Source organism: Dinoponera quadriceps, unplaced genomic scaffold (genome assembly GCF_001313825.1).
Source record: "Dinoponera quadriceps isolate SergipeBrazil2010 unplaced genomic scaffold, ASM131382v1 scaffold396, whole genome shotgun sequence".
Lineage (NCBI taxonomy): Eukaryota > Metazoa > Arthropoda > Insecta > Hymenoptera > Formicidae > Dinoponera > Dinoponera quadriceps.
The window spans coordinates 25,584-41,728 of record NW_014554609.1 but is presented as its reverse complement, the minus strand read 5'-3'; the positions used below and the strand labels follow the sequence as shown (position 1 = coordinate 41,728).

The 16,145-nt window shown below is 39.3% G+C and overlaps 1 protein-coding gene across 7 annotated transcripts; it reads right to left on the bottom strand.

The window, feature by feature from the left end:
* Nucleotides 1-100: 100 nt before the first annotated feature.
* Nucleotides 101-15,039, bottom strand: LOC106740556 (SPARC-related modular calcium-binding protein 2). Of its 7 annotated transcripts, XR_001374090.1 has the most exons (11): nt 14,467-15,039; nt 7,685-7,844; nt 6,139-6,519; nt 5,542-5,766; nt 3,887-3,967; nt 2,722-2,802; nt 2,257-2,487; nt 1,924-2,096; nt 1,377-1,542; nt 735-945; nt 101-656 (listed from the first exon to the last, which is right to left on the bottom strand). XR_001374090.1 is itself a non-coding variant. In XM_014611722.1 (10 exons), exons 1-10 carry the CDS (start codon nt 14,551-14,553, stop codon nt 860-862), a joined length of 1,671 nt encoding a protein of 556 aa, XP_014467208.1. In that variant the 5' UTR covers nt 14,554-15,039; the 3' UTR covers nt 101-859. The 7 variants fall into 7 exon arrangements, 6 of the variants coding, with proteins under 6 accessions (XP_014467208.1, XP_014467209.1, XP_014467211.1 ...); XM_014611722.1 differs by having other exon boundaries at nt 101-945; XM_014611723.1 differs by having other exon boundaries at nt 101-945; nt 3,887-3,937.
* Nucleotides 15,040-16,145: the final 1,106 nt, after the last annotated feature.

The following is a 16,145-nucleotide window of genomic DNA, read 5'->3' as shown; positions in this document are numbered from 1 at the left end:
GATTTTTTTATTACTAGATATGGTGAAAATATTCTTAGTTCTTATTTTATTTTTTGATTTACTCAATTCGTAATTTATTTTTATTTTATAGTTCAGTATAGAAAGAAATGTCAAATTATTCTTAAAAAAATTGCACTAAAAATATAACGATTACACAGTCTTCGTAAAAAAGTATAAAGAAATTCTGATATTTAAGCAAAAATAATCGTTCAACTACATATTTCTATAATTTCTTCTTAAAATAATACACGTATAAGATTTCTTTCCAATTTTAATCTCAAACTTAAAGAAAACTTTTCAATACAAAATCCTCAAAACGGCAGTTAATTATTTATCGTATAATTACGTCAATATGTAAGTTCATAAGCTGCAACTAATTCATCTAATACATTGCGTAATCCTAAGCAAACATATGAATTTGCCGATTCACCTGACATTTACGCATTGCAATATGGTCGTCAGCCGAATATTTCATATCATATATCGTATTGTAAATACATTTTAGCTGTCTTAAAAATTTTATGTCAATTACTACATTGACATTCGGTACTAAAGTACGCTGATGTGCACGTTGTTTGGCTACAACGCGTATGCATTCACTATAACAATTAATAGAAACATAAAAGATATACTTTTATATCGAGATCTTGCAATATCTGCAATAAAAATTTTTTTTACAATGCGATTAAATTTATCGTTATATTATTTTACTATGACACATCAGCTATACTCACATTAACGGTTACAAAATACATTAAAAATCAGAGTCTTCAACGGCAACTGATTTAGAGTTCAATAGCGAAAAGGATGATCGTCCTTTTACGAAATCGCGAGCACACTTTATTATCACATTATGCTGCTAATCATCGTCATTAAGAAACTTGTCTAGTGGATTCGGGCCCATCCTCTTCGGTTTACTCGTCGATGCTTTCTCCATATTGTCACCTAAAACGTGTTCAGAATTGATAAAAAAAACTATAAAATTATTTTTAAAAAACTATAATAGTCAAATATGAATTCATGTCTTGAAATATGAATTAATATTATGACTTCAAGTTAATGTACTTTCAAGAAATTTCGCAGGATACATATAAATTATATTGAACGTTGTCTTTTATGCTGCAGGTGTGTTTATAAATATGTAGGCTTATTATTTTTTTATGAATTTACAAATATTTTGAAATATATACCCATATAGCGCAAATGTCTAATAGACGTTCTAGGAACGTCCCAGAAATATTCGAATATCTCCGAGACGATCCTAGAATATCTATTGAACATTTGTGCTACATGGTTATTCAATACATAAGAATTGTAAATAAGATGGAAGTAAGTGAAATAGGGAAAAGAAAATGGAAAATAAAACACATTTCGACCTGTCGTTGAACGTTGAGCATTGAGACAACTAAGCCACTCCGTCATACTGATCTTTCTGTCATTATTGATGTCACAGTATCTCGGTAGCTTCTTGCCGCATCTCCGAAGCTGCTTGTTATTCGCCACCATTTCACGAAAACTTTTCCATTCTTTCCTTTCTAAAACCTGAACGGCATGACAATTCTATCAATTAGCTCTTACATTACGAGAGATTAATTAAAAATTTCATCGGTCAACAGTTGCTTTACTAAACATTGGTCAACATTACTTTTACAATATAATATTTTTTTTTTTTACAATATAATACAATATAATTTTTTTCTTTTACAATATTTTCTTTTACAATATAATCGATTCAAGATAAATATTTAACTTTACGTTTTTGCATGATTTTATACGTTATAAACGTTTGTATAAAAATATGAAATGAGAGCTATGGAATCGTTTTAGCTTTTAAACAATTTTATGAACATATTCTCGGAGTTAATGCAGGTGCAACTACCTTTCGAAAAAACATTCTTTTTTGTCGTTAAACTTAAATTCTACCTTGTTCTTATTTTTATCAAGCATCACAAAATGCCACGTAGCTATCCTCTCCTCCTTAGACGCCTGCCAGTTGGTGGTAGTCTCGTCGGATTCGGTGTTCGATTCCTTCATCTTCGTTTGCATGAGATCCATTAGATCTCGGAGAAATAGTTGCTTTTTCAAATCCGGACATCCTGTTGATGTTCAATAATGACAGTCGTTATAACGCGATAAGTGCGATAAACACATGTTATCTTGAAAGATACTCGTTCTCTAATATTGGACTCGAATTAATTACGATATATATTTTTTAAAGAAAGGAAAAAAGGAAACATTGTGTTTCAAAATACTTGCCTTTCATAGGTCTGCTGGGAGTTGGAACTGGGTTGCAATTTGGCACGAGATTTTTCGCGGATGTTCCCGGTATAGGTTTGCCCGTGTCCTGATACACACACCAGCAATAACCCGAATAACATTGTATTCGAAGGTATCTTCCATCGGGTGTACATTCCGGAACGTAAAACTTCTCTTCCGAATGTATTTGATCTTCCAACGCCGCTTTTCTATCCGCGGTACAATCAATCGCTGCAAAAAATTATAATTAATTATATATTATTTAATCTAACTGAATCAATATTAAATAGTTCCTAAAGGTAATAAAATTATTGCAACGTGAAGCAACAAACAGACAAATGCTGCGTTACAATAACGACCAAGGAACCATTGCGAAGGATCTATAAGAATCAATTAACTTGCGTTTAATTAACCAAGCTCGTTAAATGAAGTTATATGTTAATCACAATTAGAAATGCGGCTTACCATCATTTTCCTCCTTAGTGTCCGTAAGTTCGTCGGTAAACGTCGGTTTCGAATGAATAGGTGCAGGGCTACCTTTTAAAACTGCGAAAGATACTTAAGGTTAGTGTAACACTGTCCTTAGACGAATTTAATGAAACACAACCACTGATTCCTTGATCCCCAAAACTTTGATATATTGAATACAATATGTCCGAACACACATTACCTTTACCACCGTGAAATGCATAAAACAAAATTGCTATTTATCGATTATTATATATGACACTATTATTTTACTATTAACTGGTACTGAGGACGAAATACAATGACAAAAAACGAGATACAAATACAAATAGAAACAAAATACAAATCGTACAAAACACGACTGAATCAATCGAGATTAAAAATGAATAACAAGTGGTGCATTTCATTTTGACAAAACGGTATTGCAAAAAATTTTATATATGTCGCGAAAACGAGATGTTACGAGATATAAAAGAGAAAAAGTAAGAAAAAGTAAACGTTTGTGTCCAATCTCACGAGTCTATACCGATGATCATTTACAAGAAATATCGCAAGAGTTTCGCGTAAAATGTGTTTTGATTGAGCATATTCGATCGAAATATTTTGTTCAGCATGTGTGTATTCTGTACAGCTTGTGAGGTTTAAAACAAATTGTTAATTGCAGCGGTTTATAAACAAAACATGATGTATATATGTACAGTTTGCAAAGTAATTTTGCAAATTTGTTATTGACATCAAAGTTTTCGTATTTTACAGACTACGTATTATACAGAGAAAGCGCTGCCACGTCAAGGCTTGTTAATTTATTATTCGTGAATTTAACAACAAGACGCAACTTCGCACTTTCACTCTTTAAGTCTTCATTACATAAGCTATTTAAATAATGATAATAATATTAAATTACAAGTAATTATTATTATTAAATTTAATGACACCAAAAAGTGCCTTTATTTCCATTGCTTTCCAATTTATATTAAATCGTTTCCGATAAATAGAGAATAAATTTTAATTCACGATTGGCTGACGCGTGTATAAAGTAAGTACTGCTGTGAGAAACAAATAACCTTAATAATATTTAATCCTATAAAAAGGATTATCATTTATTAAAATATAAAAAGATATATACGTGACAACGCTTTTGATTTGCAAGACTGGGACTCACCTTGGTCCGTGGCCCGTGTCCTTTGGGCCTCAGGGACCTCGGGGCGCTCGTCTGCGGGGTTCAGCGACAAGAACAAATGTACTAAATGATAACAATGATGTCACTCAGCCGACCGGCCTTACCTATATATGTACAATTTTTGTTTTGTGTCATTCACGCATCGCAGGTTTATTTTAGCACAGCAACGAGCGGGCGAACACGGATAATAGTGCAGCAACGACAGAAAACGTGCGCGCGCATAACATGCACGTTAATGCCGACCCTTTGTACTCGTATAACTAGTTGCGTCGCGTGTGCTCGATTCTTACTTAGAGAGTGATTAAAATAGTGCAATTAAAATAACAGCTCGGGAGGGAGAACATTTTGTGGAATAATCGAAACTTGCGGCGTATGGAATAGTTCTCGGCTAGATCTTATTTTTGCGGATATCTTTTAATTGGATTTCACAGGGATAAAATTTTTGCTTTCTCGTCTATCGCAATTTTCTCTACCCGAGGAAACTTCTAATTTAATCATAGTAATTCTCGAGCAGTTCGTAATGACATTCAGATCGACAAAACATGCTGTCCATTCAAAAAGTCAATTATGTTTAGTAAAAGAAGCATGTTAGCATGTTATCATTGCCGTCGTGATCGCATAAAAAGAGAGAATGCATTTTTTTACATATGAAACAAAAAAATGAGAGTGTGTTTTAACTCCTTTTCATACGAGGAAGACATGTAATTGCCCGTGTTATTAGCTGCCGTTAGGCCGTTAGGCGCAAAACATTTGCGTGCATTTCTACAGGTCTACGTAAAAAAAGCAGTATCTAATTTTATTTTGATTTAGCGTAGTAATTCTCTACTCTTTCTCGAAGTTTACGTGCCGAACTTTACTACTATTTTACAGCATAATAATACTGACAACCCCAGAACATTTCTTTCAAAAATATTTCGACAAAAAAAAAGAAACAATCGTTAAAATCGTTAAAAACACAGCGTCGAAGTTATCGTGATCGTACTCTTTAATTCGCTCATAGTTTACGTCCGTTCTGTGCAAATCAAGCAATTTTACTTCATCTCAGGGGCGTCCACTCTTCGTCGAGATTACACGAACGTCTAACGTCACGTTCAGGATTTCACGCAGACACCAGCGGTTTACGCGTCATTAGACGCTCGCAAATAGCAAATAATCTTTGTCGTCGCGACGCGTGGGCGAGGATTTAGCTTCGTATATACGAGGTCAATTGCTTCAATTCCTCGGCGACCGGTCGCCGTTTCGTGTGGGCAAACTTCCGGCAGGATTCGCAAATGTTAAGCATACGGATCGGCGCGGCCACATGTGCTCCTTAACGCGCGTGACATCCTGTCGCGGCGCAGCGTCGTCGTCGTCGTCACCGTCGTAGTCGTTGCTTTAATTCAAGCAACGATTTAGACGCCGAAATGACGTTGCTCTTCCGGCATTACGCTTAACGCAGAAAATTGCCACCGCCGTTCCCCGCGTGTGCATGCTCGCCGCGTAATTTTGCGCAGTCGCCCACCGCTATTACCGTCACCATCGACAACCACCACTACCACCATCATCATCACCATCACCACTACCGTCACCATCATCATCATCGACATCATCATCAGAGAAAACCGGAGGAAAGCGCATGCAATATGTGTTAAACTTACGAGTGAAATCATTCACGAGGCAAGCACCCCATTCCTGTTTGGATAGCTTTAAATCTCGATTTAGGTCGCACGTGCGGGCGAACGTGCGTGCGCACTTCTTCGGTCTCACCGCCTTCTTAGCGAGTCTTCTAAGCTCCTTGTACTCCGTTCTGTTCAAGAAGCCGTCCCCGTCCTTGTCCAGAGTCGCGAATTTCCATGAGAGCACACGCCCGACGTCCTTATCGCCTAACAAGCAACACGTGTCTCAACATTCCTCGATGTTACATCCGGCCAATATCTCGAGTGTGTTTGGGCCAGGAATATGTGTGTCTCTTCGTTATTCGTAACGAACCGAAACGAACGAGTTACTCTGTATTATCGAAACTGGAAATCACTCTTCTAATTAAAAAAAAAAAAAGCAACGAGCTACGTTAATCAAGCGGCCCAATTATTCAGTTCAATGAGCATCATACGCTCTCATTAAAAATATTAAGAATATTAATGATTATCCGCCTATAAATCTCGGGAAACATCTTAATGCGGAAAACGTAAACGGACGCTAGCTCGATTCATTAAATTTCTCTCGACGAAATCCCATGTGTATTGCGCGTAGCTTACCATCAGCGGATATGTTCGTCCGTCTGTACTCGATCTTGAAGTTCTCGATGAGGTTCGCGTTGAACTTGGCCTTTTCGTTGCGATCGCAAGTATTCCGGTGCCGGTTGCTGTCATACTGCCTGCGCTGTTTGAAATTCGGCGAGCGCCGTCTCTGGCCGCTCCTAGTGGAAGCAGCGGAAGCAGATCTGGAACCGGGTCTCAAACATCGTGGTCTTTTGTGTCTTACCGACGTGTCGGGCAACGGCCGACCTTGCGGCGTCACGCACCAGCAATACCCGGTTTCCGCGTGACATTGGACCGGCGCGTACGTACCGTCCTGTCGACAAGTGGGCTCCGCGCCCGTTCGAGCAGTCAGCTTCGCCGAGAAGCACGCCGGTGTCTCTGGATAATCGGCCAAAGAATACGTTATCACTCGCGTAATCGAGAGAAATGCAATCGGAAGACTGAATATGACTACCTTCTTGATGGAAAATCAACGTAGCCTGATATTCGTAGCCCGTGTTAACGTTGATAAATAATTATGACTCCTTATTAATTTCTATTCATTATCAATTTGTTATTATTTCATACAGGAATATTGAGACGGACAGCCGAATGACGGTCTCTACAGGGGAAAAAATTCTTTCGAATCGATAAAATTTCCAACCGCAGCGCGATTGGAGTAAATCATCTTGATTCAATGGAAAATATCATTATGATTATCATTATCAATAATGATATAATTATATATATTCACACGAAATATATAAAAATACTCGATTTAGGTCACACGTGCGAACGAACGTGCGTACGCACTTCTTCGGTCTCACCGCCTTCTTAGCTTTATCTACGTCTTCGCCTTCTTAGTTGAGTGGAAAAGGAAAAATTAATTCAATTCAATTAAATGTTTACATAGTAGGTAACCATAAACATAAGTATTTACTCCAATTATATTCGTATAGTAACATTCTCTTTAAATGTGGAACATATATAATTATATATCATAATTATTGATTTTTTCGTTTAAATTTATCAATTTTATTAATTATATATGAGCATATAAAAATAAAATTCATATATAATCATTTTTTTCTGGGAAAGTATTAGTTCAATGTTCAATTCAATAGTTTTATATTGTCATTGAATCAAGAAGATCCACTCTAATTACACATGTTGTTGGGAATTTATTGATTCAGCGTTTTTTCCGTGTATAAATACAATTTTGCAATTGATTATTCGTTCAATTAAAGATTGTAAATAATTTATGATTATGAATACCGGCCTTAAAAAAGAGAAGGAAACCTCGATAAGTGATCCTTGAAGATTCAACAATTCAGTAAGATCGTGACGATGAACGAAAAAATTTACTATAATTTATGAATAAAGGGACTTTTTTGGTGTTTAGTAATTTTTATCGTGTCGAGAGAAAGAAAGATAAGTGATAGATAAAGCCGTTCAACCGGAAACTATGCTCTTCATGAGCGTAATCTTTACGAAACTTCTGGTACCATACGATTCATGAAACTCTATTTGAAGATATTCAGTTTGGAATGTTAAAGGCACCAACCTGGACAAGGCCCAGTATGTTTGATAAGAATAGACACGCCTTTGCATTGCCTAGAGATAGCCTCACACTGACTGGAGTATGTAATTCCGTCACTTCCACACACTGGCATGTTTCCACCGCCATTCATCATGCATTCGGCTATCCTCTTCCTACACTCCTCCTATAACGAAAAAAAAGCATACATGTTAGACGGCATTCGCCGATCAATTTCGTGTACCAACGAACCATTCCGTGAATTCTTTTGAATGGTTTCTACTGTCAATATGAGAGAGCTTTTCAAATATCAAGTAAACGCCAATTAACAGTAACATATCAATATTATAATATATAATTACATATGAATATGTATAATTATACTTAAGGTGTCATACATGAAATTTGTTAATATATAAAAATATATAATTATATATGATAATATATAAATATATGAGTTATATGTATAATTATATATAAACATGTATATTTTAATATATATTTATAATCATACATATAATTATATCTTCCTATATGGACATATTCTATACACAATTATATATAACATATATAAATATACGAAATATAATTATATATGAAAAATTTTTTTAACGGGATGTCTTATGTAATAGTTACATTGTTGAGTAGAAAATTACAACGTTGATATTACGTTACTGATGATTGGCATTTATCGGGGTGTATCCATCTCTGAGACTTCTCAATCTTGCAATCTTCTTTAGATTTCCGCGTTTTTCCATAGCTAATTTTATATGAGGCGAGAATAAGCGCGATTCAAGCCTCATTGAAACGTACGGACGCCTGCCGGAGCTCTCGGGGCTGTCCGAAGCCGCGTACAGGAAACGAACGGTGGTACAGCGGGGTTAAACAACGTCTACTGTTCCGACGCCTATATATAACCGCGCGGGCATTACGCGCGCGGTATCACGAAAAATCTTCGGCAGCAATAACGAGGCGCGCGCCAACAAATCGCGCTCTCTGTTCTCTTCCCGTCGGCGACGTTCGCGCGACGTCCGATCGTGTCCGAGGTGGCGCCAACCCAGCTGCATTAGGCATGCATTATCAATCATTGGCATTCAGCGTGTCGGTGTAACGCGCCGGGTTGCAATGCATCGCGTGGCAGTGCGCCATGCAGCACCGGTGCATCGCCGCGTGACGCATTCCGGGCGCCGCGGATGCGTCGTGCCGCAACAATCATTCTGCTTCTCTTCCTGATTTATTGAAGTGCCGCCTTCTCCTCCTCTTTCGTCTCCCTTCTTCCCTCCTCCCCGACTGATCCACGTTGTGGCATTGAAATTAGATAGCGCACAACCGGAAGGGCGACGACGATTCCTCGCGCTCGAAAAATAAGTCGCGAACGCACGTTGGAATTTTCNGAATTTTCCGTCGGGTTCGCGAGGTCCCCCCCCCCCGGCTTGATTAGTTCGAAAATCAAATTAAATCCCGAGCGTGCAACGCGGAATATTACATTCTCGCTTCTCTTCGATTAATCTTCGCGCGACAAATCGCTCTCTTTCCAATGGCGTATCATCGCTTCCTCTCTCGTCCTCTTTGTCCCTCTGCCGTGTCTCCTCGTCTCTCGTTTAATTGCAACTGTACGCGTTTGACGGAGATACCGGGAGGTGCGTAATATTCCGTAATCGTTCCCGGTGACAGCGTGCGCTTAAAAATATTTTTCACGACGAGATAAACCGCGACTGCCACGTGAACGGCAAGCACCGAGAAAGCACCGAAAGAATGTGTTTAAGAAACCTGTTTGGGGAGAGCCGATGTCTTACCGGGTCCTCGCTTCTTCGCCCTCCTGCTCGTCGTCTCACGCACCCGTCGTCTACTCCTCTCCCTACCCCCCTGCTCTCCCCCCTTCGAGAACTAACTCTTCGTGTTACTCTCGGCAACAGTCCGCGACGCACCATGTGCGCGCCGAGCACATGCGAAGAAATCCCCCCCCCCCCNAAACCCCCCCCCCCCCCTCCCGAAAGCTCCTTCCCTCGCTCACCTTTGTCGAGCCCGAGGAATATCGATCGAGTTAACTGACCAGATTGAAGAATAAGTTTCTCCCTTTTACTCCATCTCCTTAGATTATACTTCTAATTATAAAGCAAACAGAGAGGAAGAATCATAGTTGATCTCACATTAAAGTCCTCGTCACGTCGATGCAACGTGAAAGCCAACGTATTCATCCTTCTTATTTCTCACGCTCGTGAGAATTTCATTTATAAGCAGATGCGAGAGAAAAATTTATTTCTCAACGCACAGTTTATTAACTTTTCTTTATAAGTTGATCCGCTAATAAACTATCATCTCGTGCTTAGAATCGATCACGCTACTCCGCGGCCAATTGTCCGTTGCGTCAATTGTCAAGCCGCAAGTCAATTGCGGCCGTGTGGCGCCGGCCTCTGTTTTTTGCTCCAATTCCTGCCGTACCGTCATACATCTCGATCGTGACGCTCGCGCGAAACCCGCAATTAGCGCCGGACTATCATGGAAATTATAGCACAATAATTGACGTCTTTGTGCTTGACGACAACATGCCGCTTACCGTGCACGCGAGTTAATAATTAACGGCCGCCCCTGATGAAATGATGCGAATAATAGATAAGCGGTAAAATACAGCAACAAACATAGTAATGAAACATAGAGATGGTGGAAAAAGTTGTTAAATCGAAAAGATGTAAATTAGGGAACAAAGTCAAATGGTATCTCGTAGAAAATTGTCAATAAGTATCTGTCATTTCTCAGTACTTTTAATCTAATACTAGTCATTCCCCGATTACATTTCTGTTGGAACCGTGAGACATTTATACGGCAGGAATCATGCGTTATTAATGAGATGTATGCGTCAAATCTGGAAGGTCGGCATGTGAACAAAAAAATGCGACTAAGATAAAGATGAAAAAAGAATGATGGGCAGAACCGCAAAATGGCATGGCGCGATTATTTACCGGCGATGAATCGTTCCGGCACGCAATCGAAATAATAAAAAAAGAAAACGATTCGATAAAGCAGAGTGTTCCTCTGCAAATTTTTTTTTGTCTGTATCCGCATAGAAAAAGAAATTGAAAGCGGAGAAAGGTTGACATACCGACATGAGATATTTTACTCGTTATGTTAGAACGTTACGGTCCTTTCTGATTCTCTTCAGCTGATAAAAAACATAATAAATATGAAGATTGATATTAATAATAATAGATAATATAAAATACAAAATCAAATATAAAATCAGGAAATAACAAGAAAAAGGTCAAAAAGATCAGTTCACCGCTGAAATTTATTTTATTTTTGTTTTCGGTCAAGTAAAGAGATTTCTCCAAAGCCAGGATTTCGAAATGTTCGGAATAATTAAATTATCATAAAATATATGTATTGTCATTAAATATTAAATATTACATCATTAAATATTTGTTGTTCTTTTATACAAAAGAATTTCGCACACGAATTTCGCAATAGCTACCTGGTTGTAACTAGCTTTCGTATTGTCGCAAGTTTTTTGAAACTCTTGACACACGGCCGTTAAAAATAAAAATACGGCGCTATAAATGTCACAAATATGTACCCACATTAAAATACACAGTGTATCCTCATTTTATTTCCGCGCGAGTTTCACGGTGCGCCTCGTTTATAGCGTCGCAAATTGAATCCACCGAAACTGCACCGGTTTCAATGGCCGGCTTTTAGCAGAGACGTCGAGTGTACGGAGTGTACGATAACAATAGTTTTAACGCACAGCCGCTCGGCTCGTCATACGTCAAAGCCGCCTAATTGTAGTCTCGTTAATTGGTATACGACTGTTGCGGCACAATGTGGTGAAATGAGATGTCTCTCTCTCTCTCTCTCGCTCGTGTTGATGGGAATCCAGACGGGAAGGGAATAAGTTCGATGGTTACTCGGCCGCCTTTATCGTAATTAATTCGATAAGGAAGAAACGAATGACCGCGATATAAATAAAAAGGATTTTCTCTTAACGGCTGTGCAACGGGAGTCACGCGTATATACGATTCCGACCGACGACTACACGCCGTCGCTATCGCGCCGCGGAAATTGATTGGACCGCACGATTTCTTATTCGCATGTAATCTCGCGCATACGCGTTCCCTCAGCACCGAGAACGATGCCTCATCTTGCGGTTACGTCGCGGAAAAGTACTTCTATCTTATTATTTTATTCATAAAATATATATATAACATGTCTTTGTCCGCCTAGAAACGCATTATTATTAAGCATTTAATTGAGTATTCACAATCGACTTTTTTAATTTATTTATATGTATTTTTATATTATTATTTTGTTCTCTTTTTCCCGTTCTTCTTTCTAATTTTTCTTGCTATCTTTAACAACATTCAAATATATTGATATTATATTCACGATTAATTCGCGTACAAAAGGGAAAAATAATTTTTCTTAAACAATCAAATAAATAAATAGATACATATATTTATTACCGCTCGAATTATTTTATATAATCGAATTAATTATCGTTATAAAATATGTGACTCCTTGTAAATTGTACATTAAGTTTTGCCTATAGATTCAACAGAATATTATCTTCCCCCTCTTATCTCTCTCTCTCTCTCTCTCTCTCCCCCCTCTCTCTCTTTGTAATTTTTTAACTCGTTAACTGCAGTCAGGAACTACAAATATCGCTTTTTAACTTTCGATGTCTTGGCCTCATAAAAAATTATTATAACTAACGATGTATCAAAATAATTTAATTTAACGAGATTGTGCTCTAGAGAGAGAGAGAGAGAGAGAGAGAGAGGAAGCTCGGCCGTTAATTCATTTCGGAATCTCTCGTTACTCACGGTACTATCTTAGTAATAGTAACTAAGTTACGGATACGATACGACAAAGCCGCGAGCAATCATTGGCGCGGCGATAAGCTGTGTTTATAATTAACTAGAAAAAATCGTAACGTTCGCCGGAACTTTAATCGCGACGTTAAACATACCGCGATTTACCTTTCTTCTTTACTTACCGCAAACAAAAGGCTACTTGTATCGCAGCCCGGGTGTGGTATAAAGAGAAACATTTGCATTGAGCGTAAAACTGTAATCGTTCTCGTGCGCCAACAACGAGAAGAAGCCGAGGATGGGATAGTATTAAGGTTGGCGAGAGATATCTCAGATTTCCTGAAATCGCTTCCCCTCGATTTTAGTTGAATATGCCAGTGTCCCGAATAATATTTCCAACGGCGCCGAGAGCGACGCTCTTTCTTCTGTGGTTTTTAATCTGCTATTCCCAGCATCCTCTCTCCTCATCGTCTCTAATGTGCAAATGTCTAGTCTTAAAGTGAGTCAGTGTACTATGTGAGTCAGTGAGTCAGTAATGACTCTTGTGGCAGTTGAGAGTCTACGTGCAAATTAACGTTGGAAATTACTACATTTATAAGATTATTGCGATGAAACGTGTTTGATTTTTTTTTAAATAGCATGGAGGAATGTTGATGTGAAATACACCTTCGATGCACAATATAGCGCGATGCATGTATTTCAGTCATGTTACATGACATAAATATAAATAATGTGAATGTCTTAAAAATATATAACAAACGAAATTTGTTATACTATACCAATTTCATTCATTGAATGAGAATGCCACGTGTGTGTAACTCCAAGTTATACCATCTTATCTTTATTTCTATTTGTATTTGCCAAAGAATGTAGTTAACAATTTTTTCCACCTTCACCACAAATAACATCCAAATCTCAAATAGTCGGATGGAAAGCCACATAAATCGTAATAATCTCGTATGAACGTGAGTGCACACACACTTTTAACCCTCGAACGGAGCGAATAAATCTTATATACATAAAATAACACAGGTATTTCGTCGTGCATCCGAAAATTAAACCGCAAGACAGTCTCAAAATGGTTCATAAATTATTATTGATCCACTATTTGCCCATGATTGCAACAAGTTTTTAATTTAAATTTATTTAAATAAAATTCTTTTTATTTTGTTTTTAATAGGTATAACAATTAAGGAATTGTAAATCTATAACGATGAACTTAAACACTAACATTTTGCGAACATAAAATATTTAAAAAATTAAAAAATTGAAGGAATCGAAGATTCAATAATCAAAGTCGTGTGCAAATTTATCAAAAGAAAAAATTAAAAAATAAATATATTTAATTTAAAAAACATGTATATATATAATAATCTAAACATATATGATAATCTATATACATGAATGCAAATACCTGAAATGCCAATAACGTGACTAATCGCAGAGAGGAAAGCACCTAAAGATAAAAGGATTAAATCTGCGATCTGACAACTTGAAGAATGTATTAAGTGCCACCTTATGATTAACAATCGAAAACGATAAGAGCTTAAAGACAGGGACAGAAATCCAAGTATTTAAGGTCCTAATAAAATATAATATAATAAAATTCTGAACAAGAAAGGAAAACTAAATAAACACCAAATTTCGCGATGTTTGTACGAGAGAGTGGGTTTATAAAAATATACAAATATAGAATAAATATGAAATTTTTAATAATAAACCCGCACGAACGCCGGCATTTAGCTTTTATTTATCCTCCCTTTCTTGTTGTGAATCTACAGGATCCGAATATTAGGCGAAATCCTAAGGACAAAATTCCGATCATGCACAATTTATGTTCCATAGTTTCAGTCGTTTGAAATTCAAACGACCTAATCTGGACCTAATTTAAAGACCCGAACTTACGGAATCCCCGAAGCGCAGCGTGAAGTCAAATGTTCAAGGAGCTATTCGTCTTAAACGATTAATTAAAAAAAAAAAAAAAAACAACAACTCGCTAATTACCTTAGCCGTTGTGACGGTGTTGGCCACGGCGTGGAGATCGGCGACGACGAGCGACAGGAATACGACAACGCGTATCGTCGACAACATCGTATCGTCTCGCGTTCTCGTCGGCACCTCGCGTTTTCGGACAATGACAGAAAGTCGCCGGAGGGGGGGAGGAGGAAGAAACGAAGAAAAGAACTCACACACGCACGACACGCACACGCTATGTGTGCTCACATGCACCCACTCGGTCCGGCTTGCGTTGCGTTCCCGACACAGCGCCGCATGTTTCCCCGTTCAATTCATTTGACAGGCTGGGTCCCGGCGGGACCGCTCGACGATCGCGACTACCTGCGCGACACGGACGGTTTTGCGGGCGATCGAGAATGCGCGTCACCGATCGAAGAACCAAAGGAGAGACCGCGAGAGGGAGAGAGAGAGAGAGAGCTTAGAGTCTGTCCGCGAGATCCCTCTCGAGAGAGCAGCGCAACACCACCGTACGTCCGGCAATCGCGACCAACCGTGGCGAATGCTGCGGAGCAACTGGCACTTGCCACTTGCTTGGCCGCTGGAGCAGCCTCTGGCCCGATATTCGCCGGGGCACTCCGCCGCTGTACTCCTCTTCCGACGAACGTGCCCCGCGATCCCTACATCGGGAGTAGGGATGCTGGCGATGCTCCATGATATAAGTACTCCCCGAGGTACGAAGACCTCTTCGTCGTCGTCGTCAACATGCCGGCGTCTCGCGCAACGACGATGCTTTACCTTCGATAATTAATCGAGCAAGGGCGCGAATTCCGATTCACTTGGGCACCGCCGCGCGCTCGGCCGTCGTCGTTCACTCCAGCACACCTGTTCACTCAGGTATGCGGCGGTTTTCACCTCTCTCTCTCTCTCTCTCTCTCGTTCTTTCGTTCTTTCGCCGCCTCCGCTTCCCTTCGTCCCCTTACCCCGCGGAGATGGTTTACCGTTGCTTCGCTGGTTCTGGACCGAACGATCGGATCCAGTCACTCCGAGGAAACTTTGCACTTTCACCTTGCACCCGCCGTGCTGTGATCGACTCGCGCATTTCGTCGCGCTCGATCGCGTTAATTAAACGGCTCATTAGAAAAACCGACTCCGTCGGGACGCGTCTTTCCATGGAAAATACGAGTCGCTCGCACGAACACAAGGTTCGACGGCGCGTAAATGTGTGACGCTGTGTGAACTTTTTTTTCTCTTGTAGCCACCACGTTCGCACTAAGTGGAGGCTATTCTTCTAGGATCAGCGGAGTCGCTTTACCCTGGCTCGAGTGTTTTCGCCTCATTCTTCTCTATTTTTCTCGGCTCTGCTAAATGTAGAAACAGTGCAACTAATTTTATACCGTCATTAGCCGCGATTTGCATGAAGAATGCCAAGAGGGTGCCGAGAGGACGCAAAGAAACAAGGAGAGCGCAAAAGATGTGAGCTCTAGTAGTCTGCTGAAAAGAAGCTCTCTCTCTTTCTCTCTCTCTCTCTTTCGCGTCAAGTAGAAAAATACTAGAAATAGAATCGAGCGATGGAAGCGATGCATCATCATCTACGTACGCATCGTGTTCGAGGTTGATGGCAAACATATCCGTTTACACATTCGCGCGTGTTCGAGAGCGTTTGTGCTGCCGACCGTGTGCGGCTCGCCTCCTCTCTAACACTCCAAGCGGGATTTACACGGATCGAG